Genomic DNA, 16812 nt, shown 5'->3' on the forward strand with positions numbered 1-16812 from the left:
GAAGAGGACATTTGTGGACATCAGTGGACATTTGAATATTTTTAAATTAAATGTATTGTTTTGTTTTCTAATTTTAAGGCCTCAGCTACTGCCACATTGTTTCCAGACTCTTCCTCACCAAGTACTGATGTCATCACTCACAGTTTAATCAGTTTCATGAATTTTGCAAACCGTACAGAATACTGATGCCGTTATTAGGGGTAATAGCTGTTGCAAAGTCTAATACGAAGTGGGAAAGAGGTTCACAGTTGATGATGTTTGACAGTTCCTTTCAGCTGTAGGCAGTGGAGCTGATAATCAGCATATCCAGTTCATTCAAATACCTTTCATGCTTTATGATTAACAAGCAAATTTATAACGGAATAGATTGTTGCTTGGCATCTCATTGTCCGTATTCTTTTTCTCTTGAAAGCCTTTAATCACATGTGTAAAAGCAGTGTAAATCTTTATTGTATCCATGAGTCAAAACTATTTTTCAACAAAAATTGATGTCATGTTTCTTTAAGCAGGAAAGTTGTATTTTTATGTTCTTTCTGAGGACTGTAACTTATGAAATGTCCTGATTGAATATTTTTCAGGAAGAACTGCATTCACTAACTTTTGAGGTCAAAACCTCAAAAGAAAAACTAAATTCATTTTTCATTGTGGAAAGTGTCAATAAAATCATTTAACTAGTCACAAATGTCTCTGCTAATCAGTGCTGGCATTCCCTCCCTCTTCAGAGTGTGTCTTAGGGTTTTAAGAACTGTTTTAATGTTAAACTAGAACTGGGTTTTGTATTGAATGTACAGTCCAATATCTTTCTAGAAACAAGATTTTAAATCTCTTCCTTAAACTAGGAGAGAACCTACAATGATTTTCTCTTCTGAATGTTGTCATACCTTGCAGAAGAGTTCACTGAGCACTATGAACTTGCTCTGGGTTAGTTTCTTATACTGGTCTTTTCAGTTTTGGGCAGCAAACTTGGGGTGAAAGAGTACTGGAGATTGTATTAGAGTATGTTTGCATTATCAAATAAAGCAGCTCGTTGGTTTGTTCCGTTGCTCTTATCCTTGATCATCCATGCTTAGTTCACTGCCAGACTCAGTTGGCATCAACAAGCTATTTCCCATTCAGATTTGGGTCTGGGAACAGTTCTTGGCAGGGACTACTTCCTATAGGCAATATTAATGAAACAGCACAAGATTTATAGTTCTTAGTTTTACAGGCTCTCAGTGCTATCCCTATCGTAATGGCGTGGACCACCCTGTCCAGCGTTTTCACATGTCCTTCTGCCATGCCAGTGTATGCGTCACAAATCATCAGGCAGAGGAGGAAACAGCACTTTCAACAAAATTGCCCCTTCTTCTCAAAAAATAATGCGTTAATTGTAAAGTCATTCACGAGGGTCACTGTTGGCAATACAGTTTTTTTAATTTAAAAGAAGTATAGGAATAAACACATTAGAAGTTACCAAGATAAATACATTCATATCTCTATGAATATTCATATACAGCTCATAAAGATTCTTTGAACAACATCAGGCATTCATGAGCAGCCCATTTGGTGTTCAGTGCGTATACTAGCAAAACATAATTGCACTTTGCTAACATATTTCATGTATGCGTGTGTAAACATTTCAGATATTTGTACTCCAATCATATCTTTTTAAAATCATTACTTTCTTCATTCCTCCTTCAACTACTGATTGCTGAATTTCTGTGGAGAGACAGCTGCAGATTACATTTACTTAACTAGAGCACTGTTTTGCATGAGGTGGTGGTACGTTCTAGAAGTAGCTGCGTCAGATTAATTGCTGTGTTTTAGTAAGTTTACATATTTTAAGTTGAAATAACCATCTTAACCCATAAATTCTGTGTGTTATAGTTATTACTCTTTTTCCTACATATAGCCTCACCTAGAAGTAGTCGTCATGTTTAAATCTGTGGAGTCTTTAGAATTGTGAGGATACAAAAAGATCACATTTATTTTATGAAAATGTAATTTAATTGAAATAATTTTAAATATGAAACATTAATCATGAGCAGAATGTCTGTATGGAACATTAATCTGAGGCAGCAAGAATAAGCAGCTGCAGTTCCCTGATATGCTGTATTTATATTAATTATCTCATAATAAAGACTAACTGAAGTAGAAAATTCATTATGTTTAGTTAAATGGTAAGAAAATCAAAATGCTTTTATTTGTTAATTTGAAGGTGTCATCCCAAAATCATAGGCCCTAGAGGTAGCAGATGGCTAATAAATTTAATGGGATTGTAAAAATAGAACTATATATATGATTTTTTTCAATTTACAGCCTTTTTTAAAAAAAGACTGATTACACATATGACAAGATGACTGAAATGACTGTTCCCTCCTTTAGGTACAAGTTTAAAGGGCTTTTTGTCCTTCTGCCAAATGTATTGGGTTTTTTTAGACACATTATTTTTCATCTTTATGTTATTCTTCTCACTTATGACAGAGCTAGAGATGCTGCAGTATCTTGTAGGAATTGTAAATCCATTTGCATACAATTTTTGTTTTGATATTCTTGGATATTTAGATATAGCCAAATGGAGATTAACCTTTATTCTGAAGCTTAGAGTTTTCAGTTTGAGAATGAGCTCCTTACAATGCGGGAAACCTATGCGGGATGGCAACATTACAGAAAACTGATTCTGAGTAGGTAGGTGTGCTTTACGTAATGTTCCAGTTTACTTTAATAACTGCTGGATTCTAATGCTGAATAGCACTCAATTCCAATGTCAATATTAGGGTAATTCTGTAACTCCATATTTTCACCTAGGCACTGCTGGAAAGAAATACTTTTATATGCATGGTACTAGATGTGCAGATAGTGCATCTCAGATGCATCATATTTACTGTACAGCCATAGAGTACATGGGTGGTAGGTAATGAACTGAAAGAGATTGGACTTCTTAAATATATACTGTAGATTGGTCTAAATATGCCCTGTCATAGCTGTGTCAGAGTTGCTGTTGTAGCCAGGTTTGTGGATGTCCAGCAGTCCTGGACAGATGGGTGCAATCATTAAGTTACAGCATGAAAAAATACTCATGTAGTGTTTGGGGAAACCAGTATATGGTTGAGAGATAGTAAGTAATAGTAGACTGTTCTTTTTTAAAGGAGAGTAGTCTTTCTTATAACAAGGAAGCATCATATGAATGATGTGATGATTATAGGAAAATCCATTTAACACGAATGACTGGACACCGCCTTGAGCAAGGTGATGTGATTAAACCTGCTTTTAGCAGGGGGTAGGACTAAATGACCTCTGAAGATGCCTTCCAGTCTAAATTATTCTGTGATTCTGTGATCGTCTATAATGATTCTGATCAGCAGAGAATACAAGGATGATCAGAACTCTTTCTTTAGTATACACTGATTGTATGTTACCCTTTCACATGGAGTAATTTGTAGTTTGCTGTAGGAGATGGATGATGTTATCCTATTGCTAAAATTGTCCATATGCCCTCTATTTACATTATTTTATTTTAGTATATACAAAAACCTTTCAGTAATATTCTGCCCCAATGCATCAGATATTGTATGTGCTGGGGATGCTCTTCTGCAGTTCTCGTCAAAGGGAGTATGCATCTTGAAACCTGTGATAGAGTCATGTATCAAGCCAATTGCAACGCATGATAGTAGAGACATTGTGTCTTGGAAGTGTGCCTCCTTGAAGAACAAGGTTCTTCATATGCCTCTCTGAAACAAAACCTTGATTGATCTTCTACAACATAACCCCATTAGCCACTGAATACATGTGGTTGGTAGATTGTAGTTTTCAGGATAACTGGCTGCAATAGTGGATTCAGGTAGTGGTAGAGTCTGTAAAATTATTTTATGTAAATACTTGAGAAAAATTCTGGCTGGAGGGTACAGGAGAAAACAAATCAGTGGATAAGTCCTACCCTCAAATTATTATTAAATTGTATGTTAATAACTTCTTTAGGTTTGTGTTGCTTCCTTAACAATCGTCAGGCCTTCTTTCCTTAGAACTGAATATTAAACTGAGGCCTGCTGCTGAAAATCTAGGTGGAAGGATGTCTTCCCAGAATCCACACCTAGGTTCCAGCTACAGCCTTTTGGTCCCATATATTATACTAAGTGATGCTACATAGTGTGGAGCAGGGGATTTGCCACTTTTCTTTTCAAGTCACTTTTTGAGTTTTCTCTTATGAAAGTTGCTCCATAGTACAGCACTGTTTCAATGTGCTTGCATGTGTTGATATGATACTTTCTGGATTACACTTAATTTGTGTGTGCGTGTGTGTGTGGAAGAGAGAGAAAAGAAGGAGAGAGAGAGTGTATATTTATATAAAAGTATACACTATTATAATAACTTATTTTCTATTATTTGAGAAAACTAGGACTGTTAAATAAGTTAGGTAATTCAGTCCATTACACTACTCCCAAAATATGTTGTGTGTGTCTTCACAGCTTTAAGTATCACTATTTTTACTTTGTCAGCAATTAGCTTGAGTTGAAAGGCACTGAAAGAACACATACTGATTAGCATTTTCAAATATTCTGCTTCCAATCAGTAAATTATATTCAAATGCCAACACAAATTGTAACATTTACTGTATGTGAAAACAAATTGAATGGTTGGTTCCTCTTAACATTTATATAATATTTATTATAAAGATATTTCTGGATTGAGTACCTCCAGGCTTGCATATCCCTTCATTTGTTGCATAGATATATATGCTGGTTTTAAGAAGACAGGGTTTATTACCTCAGATGATAGGAGACTCCCGTAACCTTTGAGTTGGTGACTTCATTTTAACCCATATTAATTCTCTTAATGGGTACTAGAATTGATTGTAATAGCAAGAATGCCTTCTGTTGGCATTAAACAAGAACAGAAACACTTCTTGGCAGGTTCCTGAGTGCATTCATGTGATTTAATATGCATTTTTTGATTACTGTCTAACCTTCTACAACCTTTACTGTCTGTCTTTTGCCATTAAAGATTCATCTCCCAGTCTATCAGGTGAAATAATAGTCTGAATAGATCTGAATTACCTCATCTTGACCTATTTTAAATCAATGCAGACCAATGTGTATGATAATTTCAGCAGCATATATCTTTAGAAGCTGATCATGTGAAGAAAAGTCCAGATAGTGAAAAAATACTAAAAAAGTTAATATACAATTTCTGATTTTGTGTGTTTATAATTTAACATGGAAGCTAGATTAATACAAAATTGACTGTTTCATGTACTATGTTAATACAAATTAAATTTATTTGGTATAACTGTGGAATAACAATCATAGGGTATTTAAAAATATAATCTTTAAAGCAGTAGGCGTATTAATGTTCAGCTGCAAGCCTGCAAATATTTTGGAGCTTTTCATATTCATATAAACTATCTAATTTTAATGAAGAAAATATAATTTGTATTTAACTTTAACAAGTTGACTTTCTGTATGCCAAATGTGTTGTTATTTGTGTAAAATATATTGTAAGCAGCCTTGTGGAAATCTGAAGTGGATCAGATTTTCTGTCAGGTTCTGTCTGGACTGAGGTAGAACCAAAGTGGGATTCATTACCTGAACTACCTTTGGGAACTGTCAAAAGATTCAGTATTTTCCCTCAAGGAAATTTATTTATCAAGTCTCCTAGTTCTCCGCTGCTCTGTTACCTGACTGGGTAATGAGTGCAGCCTTCCAGCCACTGTTGTGGCATAAATAGTAGTAGTCTTTAGTTGTTATTTAACAAACTCAGAGTTCAAATGTATTTTATGTATCATTTGGAAATAAAATGATTGATAGAAATTTTCTTGGGAAGAATTACAATTTGCTGCCCAGTTCTATTATTTAAATCATTTTCTGAGATCCTAGTAAATGAACTTTATGTTCTTTGTTAAAGAAAAGTGGTACTCAGATACTGTAATAAGAGACTTTTTATAAATCCATGCTTTAAATTCTTGCTGCGAACAGTTTGTCCATGTAAATTAAGTGTAGAGATTAGTGTAGTTCTGCTGCATCTTCCTTGTAAATTTCATATATAGAAGACATCTGCTTTTACTTGATATATTAGAAGTGTCATGAACCAAAAATTCGCTGTGCATTTAGATTGATAATACAGTAAATGTAATTACCTGCTGTGCTTGAGAGCTGACTCCAGCACTTGAGTAGCTGTGGGGCGTAAAATAGGCAAATGACAGTTGTAATCAGTCTGTTTTGCATTGCCTTGATTTTTGAAGATCATTTATTCCCATCGTAAAGATAGTGAAATCATTAAAATGAACAACAAAAAATGATGATATTTTTCCCATTTTCTATTTTGGGATAAAAAATATAATATGAAAATAATATATAAAAAAAAATATGAAGTATCAAGTAAAATTTGGAAAAAAGGCTATGAGAAGCTAACGCTGGAGGAATACCCTATTCATAGATCTGATATGGGATGTGTTTTTTCATTTGACACCCAAAATGTTACTTGTGTACATTTCATTTGACAGGAATGTGATTTACATGAAAATAGAAAATGTCATAATAGGTCATATTGTACATAGCAGTGGTCAGTAGCAGATGCTGAAGGACCAAGCTATATCTTATACCTAGCAGTCAAAGAGGCAGTGTTTCCTTTTCTCACTGTTGTATTTTTATATCTTAACTAGCTTTGAAGTTGATTAGCTTCCATGCATCTATCTGACTCTTTCTATAGAAAGGTAGAATTCATACATTGTCTCCTCCATGCAGTTGCTGTTAAAATTATTCAGTCTAAGCTTTTACTTATGACTGGCACTCTCATGTGCACTCGATGTATACATAAATATTTGTGTATGCTTGTAAATGAGCTAGCTTCATGTCTGTATTTCATATCCTGGCTCTGAACACCTCAGTCAGTGGTAGCCTAATAATTGCTTTTTATTGCATGCTCTTTGATTCACCTCTCGTTCTAAAAGTCTTTCTCTTAGACCAAAGGAGGGTAGTTGGAGAAGGGGACAATATTATGCTATTTCATTTGTAATGGGAGGGGCAAATAAAGAGAGCAGGATGTTTCAAATTAATGTTTAGTTCTGTATGCTGAACTGTCAGCCAGTGGGAGAATTGATAAAGGAAAGCGCATTTGTTGTAGCAAACATTACAGTGTCCCACACGTTTAAGTTATGAGTGTGTAGTCTTGACTCAGAAGACCATTTCATCATCCTGTCACTGTGTGACATTTTTGAGCATACATGGCCATAGGCCATTACTAAAATTGTTTCCAATTCCCTGTTGAATTATCTGAAAAAAATCGTTCCGTTATACAAGAGAAGAACACACTATGGGATTTTTTAAAATGTCAGTTTGTTCATAATATATGCAAATATATGTTTGGAGTCCTCCTAAGTTATTCATGGAGATAACCAAAGTCTCCAGAGAGTTTTTCAGCAAAGACTGAATACACGAATGCATAGATGCCTGTTCCTGTACAGGTCTTCTCCTTTATTGACATAATGACATGTTTCAATTCTAAATAAAGAGAGGTGTTTCACAGTGTTGTTCAATTTAATGAAGTATTCAGAAAGCTATGTCACCAGCTATTATGGATTGCTGCGTAAAAAAAGAAAAGCAAGCTGAACTGGAGATTCATTTTAAAATGCTTTGCTGTGAAGCTGTGTTACCTTAGGTTGAGAGCTCCCCAGATCTTAGCTTAGTCAGCTACTGGTAGAAGTAGAAAATTATCCTTATGTGGAAATGATGTCTGTTTACAAGAGCAAGGGGAGGCATGCTGGTATATAGGGAGGCATACCTCCAGTCTTTTTCCAATCTTGTCTTTGTCATCTTCCAGATCCAATTATTTTCTTTATCTTCTCCCAGCTGCTTTCAAATACATGAAATAGGAAAGGACATTTCTAGAATGGGTATCTGCTTGCCCCAAGCAGACCTTTTCTTCATCTCCTCATCCAGCAGCTTAACAGTGAAGCATAGGCCTCCTTCCTCCCTGCCCATCTCACTACCTGCTTCTACTGCTGCCTTCAGTGCTACCTACTGGTACTATATAACACTTCAGCCAAGCTGCTACCACACTGTTGCTATTACTGCTATGGATCCACTTTTTGGTCTTGCCTGCTTTTACTGCCTAATTGATCTCTGTTTCTGGACAAAAAAGGCTATCCTTTCCATTACCACACTGCTACCTGTTTGCAGTTAAGAGCTCAAAACTGTTATGCTTGTAAATTGTATTCAATCAAAAATGCTTTCAGAAAGTGCTTGGAGTATTTTCTCTGTCAACCGAATTTCCTCTTTTCACACTTCAGCATAGGCGAGTAAGTTGAGTGTTTCTGCATTGTCCACTGAAATCACATCTCTGACCTGTTTGTGCTGAATTCTAGAAGGCTGTCGGGGTGTCTCTGTCATACTGCCTCACCTACAGTATGGTGTGAAAATGTCTGTGCTAGAACTGTGTATAATGTTTGTGATAGTTTATTAAAGATTTTGTTAACCTCTAGATATATATCATTGTATAATTGCCACATACACTGGAGATTTATTTCTGAGGAACCTGATTAGATTTTGAAGGTATACTTAAGCAATGAAAGTGAAATTTATGAAGGAAGGAAAGCCATGCAACATACATACATGTTATATTATTGTAGTGTTTTACCTTTACTTGGAATAGTTTGAAAGTCTTTTTAGCACCCAAGAGAACAACATTAAACAGCTCTGCATTTTGTTTTTCAGTGTGCAGTGACCTGGAATTCAGGGAGGTTGCAAACAGATTGAGAGACTGGTTTAAGGCACTTCATGAAAGTGGATTTCAGAATAAGAAGACTAGGATTCTACAAAGACCTGAAAGAAGCAGTAAGATTTTCTACTTATGTTATTTGATATTCTCTTTGATACGTTTCTGTACTTTTGTATTTTTGTTGCAAAGGCTTGCCTTACTCTTGTGTGCTGTGCGTACACACACCTGTGTGTACAAAACCATAATTTTGTAGCTTTTCTAAAGTCATTTTCTTGTTTATAAAGCAGAGTTATGTGGTTTAGTATTGATATATAATGTTCACTTTAAACTTTTAATGTTGTTTGGCAGGACTCTTGCTCGTAAAAATAGATTCACCAATACCATTCACAAAGATATAACTTAGACCCATATTTGGCTGAGAAAAGTACAGTGGAAATGTTTTTGATAGAACTTAACAATTAGCTGCTTTATTAGGAGAAGAAGAGAATGAGTAGGGGTTTTGAGCAACTTTTCCACAGAGAAAAGTGAGTTGCTGAATGGCTAGCCATAAGAAATAATGTGTAGAAGCCTTATCTGTGACTCATCCTTGCTAGCTGATGTCACAGAAAGTACTGCTACAGAAAAATACACAGAAGAAAAAGCTTATAAGAAAAAAAAATCTTCAAGGTTATACCTCAAACCAGAAAAGAGGAGTACTAATTAAGTGGAACTAGTAGGGGGTATAATATGTTTTTAACCACCTCAAATGTTGAAATAGAATTTGGCTGTGGAAAGTAGTAAAGTTTCAAAATGTAATTATCAAAAGGATTTTTTTTAATAGCAATTAAAATGTGCAATAATAGTGTTAAGAGTGATGTCCTACTGTGGAGGAGAGTCAAATTAGATTTTGTAAGCCTTAAACCTTTACCTTTCATTAACATGAAGAGCAAGCTATTTATGAATTCCTCTAGAGTATAAGATTCAGAGAACTTGGCCACCACTGATTGCTTGCCTCGATTCCTCCATTATTAACACTTTAAAGTGTTTGGTATATTTTAGCTTTCATTTGCTAATTTATACATTCCATCTACCTTTTTTCAAGAAGTTCATTTATTTCATTTAATTGGAGCTGTTATTTATGTGTGTGATTCTTCATGCTAAAGTAATAATTCTGTAAAACACAATGAATTAAAGATGAATCTGTCTTATCTGGGGGTACTTCTCTTACTATTGAGAAAAAACTGTTTTTGAGATAGAGTGCAAATATGGTAATGTTGCTTGTAACTGATCTTTATAAAAATGTGTTTAAAAAACATGTGTTTACAATTCACATTTTGGTCAGTGTCCATTACTGACATGTGATCCACTTCTCATCTAGTAGTGAAAACAGGAGAAATGGAAATACTAGTCTCTTAAATATGCATTTGTTATACAGTGATAAATGAAATGTATCTAATAAGATAGCTAATGTTAGCATATCGCTCAGTTAAAGATCAGCTGAAGCACTGCATGCTTCAGGGTCCTTATTCTTGCTTAATGCTCAGTTTGCTGAAGATAACAGTGAATAGGTAGGGTCAAAAATGCAGGTAGGTTCTATATTGTATGGGAATGGAAAATACACCATTAATCACAGAATCACAGAATGGTTGAGGTTGGAAGGGACGTCTGGAGTTCAGCCCCCTCCCCCCCTGCCCCATTCGAGCAGGATCACTTAGAACATATTGTCCAGAGTTGTCTCCAGACGACTTTTGAGTGTCTTCAGCAAAGGAGACTCCACAATCTCTCCGAGCAACCTGTTCCAGTGCTTGGTCACCCTCATAGTAAAGAAATTTTTCCTCATATTCAAATGGAACTTCCTGTATTTCAGTTTGTGCCCATTGCCTTTTGTCCTGTCACTGGGCACCACTGAAAAGTCTGGCCCCATCATCTCTACACCTTCGCTTCACATCCTTATACATGTTGATAAGATCCCCTTTCAGTCTTCTCTTTTCCAGGCTGAACGGTGGCAGCTCTCTCAGCCTTTCTCTGTAAGAGAGATGCTTCAGTCCCCTAATCATCTTTGTAGCCCTCCACTGGACTCTGTCCAGTACTGCCATATCTCGTACTGGAGAACCTAGAACTGGACACAGTCCTCCAGATGTGACCTTACCAGGGCTGAATAGAGGGGGAGGATAACCTCCCTTGACCTGCTGGCAGTGCTCACATATTCACAGCTGTGATTTTTTACTGTTGAAGATACCAATGAAGGGTCATGTTTCTGATGCACATTTCTTGAACAGAAGAATTTGCTCTTCTGTGTTCTTCTGATTAGATATTTGCACTGTCTAGTGTGAAAACAGAAAGGATAAAGGGACAGCTGTCAAAGAAATAGGCTTTGACCAGGAGTGAGCTAACCTCCCAGAGACTTTCGGTTAGCAGGCTAAATAGGTATTACTGACCCCACTTAGTCTGAACATGCCTTAGCCCTGTTTCCCCCATTTCTGTCTCTAGTTAGTGTTTTCTGGCTAGTTAAATTTGTGCTTACTTTGATAAAATTGCACTGCGCACACATAGTTATTGGGAGCATAAGCTTTTTCCCTTAGATATGTTTCTTGGTCATTTTTCTTTAAACAGCGCTCACAGCTAGCATTTATAAGATTTATTATCTATTTTTGACATGGGTATTTGTATTCTTATCTGCACCTTTTCACTTATTTTATCACTCTTTTGTTTGTTTGCTTACTAATTTAACAGTCCAATAACCATATAATAAAAAGACTATATTTAGACTTAAGATTTTAATATGCCTGACTAAAAACACAAGAGAAAATGTGGATTTTTGGACCTAGGAATCTGCTACAGGATCCAGACTGATTGATTTGTTTTTGGATTTTGATGGTCTCTTTGTATAGCATTAGCAACACTCATAAATTATTGGTTTAGCATCTAGAGTATCCGTAGTGTTCATGTTCCGGCACATTATGCGCAATATAAATGGTATTAACTATCTGTTTAGGTGTTATAGACCCAAACAGAAATGGTGAGAAATGGAGTCATTTTTAGAATAGATTGTTGAATTATATCAAGCGTCTAGGTCTGTGAGGTTTGTGAGCATTTTTGCAGAAAAACATTAGTGTCCAATTGTGATTAGCTTCCTCCAAAGTTTTAATGTCTGTAAAGATCTTTCCCACCTAATTTGATCTAGCAAAGGAACCTTTCTAAGACAGACATACTCATCTTTAAAAACCTTGAGAAGAAGATCTTGTCTACAAATACAATTCTTACAAATGAGAAAAAAAGTTTCTGGCCCAGTTTCCAGAATTTTCTTCTGGAAGCCTTTACAGTCATGGAGTTCCTGCCTTTGCCTGTGTAAAGAATTCACAGGGGTACTTTAGAAGGTACCTGAACTTCAGGTATAAGTTAGATTGGATCCTACTCTACCAGTTTTTTGAGAGACAGAATCAAGATTTGGATACTAACAATAGTCTTTTCTAGTCAAGTGGTAAGGCTATTAAATCAGTGTGGAAAAGTGCTTTTATTGCTACTGTTGACTTTAAATTCCTGTAAACATGTCCTGTATGAAATGTCTGACTTACGCTTTTAATTTTGTACTAGAAATTTATCAGAAGTAACTAGAATGTTTTACAAAATATGAAGTGGATGGCTATACTGCGTTTAATTCGGATTTTATGTCTCAAAGGGTTATTTCTCATCAACCTAAAACCAGGAAGCATTGATAAAGTGATGTAAAAAATTTGCTAACACTTAAAGAAATGTTAGAATATAAATATGGAGGTTTAGTTATAAGCTTTTGCATATTTATTTTCTTTTTACTAAAACAAAGCAAATCAAATTTAAGGAAACGGTTACATATTTTCAGACTTTCAGATAGTCCTATTTTTCTTCTTTTTTTTTTTTCTCCCATTAAAAAAAAGGCTTCTGATGAAAACTAGGAAGTTTTACAAAAATTTTTGAGTAGTCACCCTTTATAATTTGTTTTCTTTTTAGTAATATAGTAAGGTACTGAAATTACATATATCCAGGTGTGATCAAATTGCTTTTAAATGTGAAAGATCTTATTTAGCCTGCCCAATTTTTACTATTTTGAATTAATTTGAGAGGCCACTGCAAAAATGTGGTCCTTCTGTAGACAGAAAGTGATTGAATATTCAGTAGTAATTTCTTTCTACAAACTAGGTAAAACAAATATATATTTTTATGAATAGACTAATTTTATATGTTAAAGCATCCTTAAAACAGATTCACTTTAGTGTTCTTTGCAGAAGTATAAGCATGGTTGTATATGTTGCTTTTTCACCTTATTGTTCTATTCAATTATGAAATTTTGATACAGATACCTTACAGGAATTTTTTCTCTACGTACTATTTTTTTCTATTTTGTGTTAATTATATAATGAATTTATGTATTAATAAAATGAGTTAATGCATCAAATACAGAGCACAGAAAATACCACAGTTCCACAAACGTTTCTGCGAACTGGCAGTCTATTTCTGAAAAATATTTCTTGTGCACCTTGTCGTGTTAGACAATGAAAGACCAGAGGCCAAAGATATTAGAGAATCTTCTTCTGCCCTGGGAAGAATATGATTATTTAGATTCTAATATACTAGTAATTTTGAAAATAATGGAAAAATGGAATAAGTCTGAAAGAAAATCACTTATAATTAGCTTGTCCAGATAAGCCATATATCTAGGTAAGATATTACATTGGACTTGCCAAAATACCCTCATAAGCTTGGAGCAAGAAATTACCATTTTTGTTTTGAAAAGTGTAAAGAAATTGAATAATTTCAGATATTTTCAGAGGTTTTTACTTCATTTTTCTGACTCTCCTATGTTCCTTATCTAAATAGAGACACAGTTGACATTATACAGAAATAAATTGAATTTCTCTGCTCCTCCCAGTGGAAGCATATTTGGAAAGCTCAATGGACACATTGAGAGAACTGGAGAAAGACCTTAGCTGACTCCTCTCTGAACTTTCTCATGCAGTCATTTTATCGTTATTAGATGTGAAAACATGATTTCTGCTTTCCTAAAAATTTTGACTACCTGAGAATTTGACTGCTTTTTGAGAACTTATCTCAAAAAAGTCCAGAATTCTGTATGGCAAAGCTGTACAGGCTGGCAAGCTGTACTGTACTATCTGAATTGAAATAAAGTTTCCTAGAAGGAAAAGATTTTTCTTACGACCTTCTGCATGTGTCAGGTTAGCATAAGCCCAAGTGGCCTTAAAGCAAGAGCCTAGAAGAACAAATCCAGCTCAGAAATACTTCTGAGCAGGAATTTTAAATAAATCTCTCTTTACTTCAGATTAAGAATTTGAATAAATAAGAATTGGAATAAACTAACTCAGTGTGAAGTGTGAAGGTTGAAGTGTGTTTTGAATAAATCTTGTGGTACAGAATTATCCTTGTACAGGGTGAAACATAGGTGTTTATTGTAGCACTCCTTTTATTTTATTTCTCTCTCTTTAGGTACCTTTTCCTTTATGTTAGCAATCACTCCTATTAATAAAATGGCCAGAAAACCTGTTGTCCCTTGGAACACATTCCATCCCTGCTGTCAATCTGTTGGTGAACTGGTAAACAATAGCCTTCAGCAATAGTCTTCATCTTGAATATGTTTTCTGTATAAAATTCTCTAAAACTCTTGCTGCAAAAGGAGAGATTTCAAGATGCAAACTTCCACAAAAGTTTAAGACCTTGCAGCTGTGCTTCATTTCATTCCTGCACACCTTTTGATATAAAATGATAGTCAATTACTTGAAGGTTTTATCTTAAGACCTTAAATTCCTTCCCCAAGCTTGCACTAATCCTGGCTGTGCTCCTATCTGGGTAATCACAGTGAGCAGGAATTTGTTACAATTTCAGACAAGAATGTTCTGCCTCATGCTCTCTTCTTCTTGGGCTAATATGGAGCCAGAAGAGTCTGAACAGGATCAGTGCTTTCGCAAACAGCAAATATGACAGAAGGCATTTGTAGCTGCTTAGTCCTCAGTTTTCCTCAGTCTCTCCTCCTCAAGCCTGTCCTGGTTAAACTACTTTGGGAGGGGAAACCTGTTCCCAGCTTTTTCACTGCAAGACTCAGCTATGAGATGCTGGTAGTTAAAAGTTATCTGATAACTAGAATATTCAACAGATCTATCCCAAGCTGAAACCTTCTCGCTATGGAGCTTGCTACTGAACAAGTAAAGACCATGGTCTAGATGTCTGCACTCGCAGACTAACCATTTCCAAGTGTTATTAGTACTTTGTTTTAATTTTTCTTGTTATCAAACTGTTTAGTTTAGACTTTTTCCAAGTGAAAAGGCTTACAGTTGTCTTACAGTTAGGTAGTTTATATTCTAATAGCAAGCATCATTTTCTCATTAGTGATGTAAATCCTCACTGCTAAAATAACTATTAATTTTGTATGTGTGTTTATTCACTTGTATGATTTGTCACTGTCTTTTATTTGAACTTATACCAGAAGGAATCATGCAGCTTTATTTCTCTTGGCATATTAAACAAACAACTTTTGTATAGTGCAATATGTGAGCCAAAATGCTGGTTTGATTTCCACATAAACAATGACAAAAGCTATCGTCTTCCCCAATGTACAGAAAGATTTATTGCTTACAAGCTTAATAACTGGGCAAACAACAGTTTTACCTTGAAATGCAGATTATATTTACTAAAATTCAAAATTTTCCCCTGAGAAATAACCAGAAACACAGGAACATTTCTGTTGTCTCCTTTTGTTGTAATGTTTTGAATGCTGGTGTGTAAGCCATGTATGAGGGCTATATTTCTCAGCAATATTTCCCTTTGAGATTGTTGTGGTTGAGGAAAGGAGCTTATCCAAAAGGGCCTGGCACTTCCCATTTTTGTAAATCAACTTGTAGTATATGCATTGGGTGAAATTCAGCTAAACCTTAAATCCTTCTTTTGTTCACTTTCACTAGTTTTAGGCAACAATCAGAAATAGCTGCATAAAAGCCCATTTTAATAAAATGTATGGAAACAGATTTCAAATAAGCAGTTAAAATGAGAGAAAGAAAATATTTTCCCTAATTTAGATATGTAAGCAACCATTTTGTTCTTCTCAATGTAATATCCTTGTACTTACCAAGAAGAAGAGTAAATTGTTGTTCTCATTAGTATACTAATTTTCCCCCTTCACTTTCTGCCCTTTCTTGTATGTGTCACAACTGTGAAAACTGTGCATGATCAGCATTCTGTTTGGCTCCCAAAGTGATAAAATACGCCGTCTGTGATTTGAAGCAATTAATTTCTTAGTTCTGGGTCACCTGGCAATAGTTGTACCCAATGTGTCAAAGCACGTCAGTGAATGTTTACCCCCAGGTATGTCCTTAACTGCTTTGCTGACGCTTTTTTCTCAGCAGCACCTTGAATAGCAACAGCTGTATTATTTTTCGATACAATAGTACAGGAATGAAGTCGCTCCCGGGAGAGGGCATTTCTTGGGTGACAGTAACGCTACTTGTAAAGCTTGGTCAGTCGCTTAAAGGTTCTTAAAGACTGAACCAAGAATTTGACCTTAGCACAGTCATCTGCTAAGGGTTTATGCTGTGAACGAGGAACTCGGTAGCGATCTTGCTGTGCTTAGCTGTTCAGGAGTAAGTGGGCAGCTCCATTTTAGAGTGTACAATGCCATTCTGGCACCTCTCTGTCCGCAGGCGCCTGGCTTACCTCTGAAGTATTTTAGCTTTTTAAAATCTATTTTGTCTAAACTAATATTTGCCCAATATTTCCAACAGTTCTACAGTACGCTGCAGGAACTGATAGTCCTGAGGAGTTTGGCTTGTTTTGTTTCACAAAATGATCACCAAGAGATGTATCTTTATTTATAACACTATAATCGTAAATACCACAGTAGAGAAAGAACAAAAACCAATAAGAACAAAAAGCAGTATATTTGCCTGTTAATAGTAATAAAAAGAATAAACAACTTCAGAAATATGTTCAGAAGAAAAAAACCCTACTTTTAAGGTAAAGCATGATCACTTTTTGAAATGATTATGTAACAAAATTATTTAGTAGAAAGCTAGACCCCATAAACCACAGTGATTTTCTCAGTATATGATTCCCTGTAATAGATATTTTAAGATAGCTTTAATGAAAGTAAACTTTATTTTT

The 16812-nt window shown here is 35.2% G+C and overlaps 1 protein-coding gene across 1 annotated transcript in view; it reads left to right on the forward strand.

Moving 5' to 3' along the window:
- SPOCK3 (SPARC (osteonectin), cwcv and kazal like domains proteoglycan 3) overlaps nucleotides 1-16812 on the forward strand; it is a 167600-nt gene that overhangs the window by 135866 nt on the left and 14922 nt on the right. The window contains exon 6 of the mRNA XM_085319880.1: nucleotides 8688-8807. Coding sequence (XP_085176006.1) covers nucleotides 8688-8807 — 120 coding nt within the window. The remainder of the gene's footprint in view (nucleotides 1-8687; nucleotides 8808-16812) is intronic.

This window comes from Rhea americana, unplaced genomic scaffold (assembly GCF_003343005.1).
Source record: "Rhea americana isolate MKP2758 unplaced genomic scaffold, rheAme1 scaffold_60, whole genome shotgun sequence".
NCBI lineage: Eukaryota > Metazoa > Chordata > Aves > Rheiformes > Rheidae > Rhea > Rhea americana.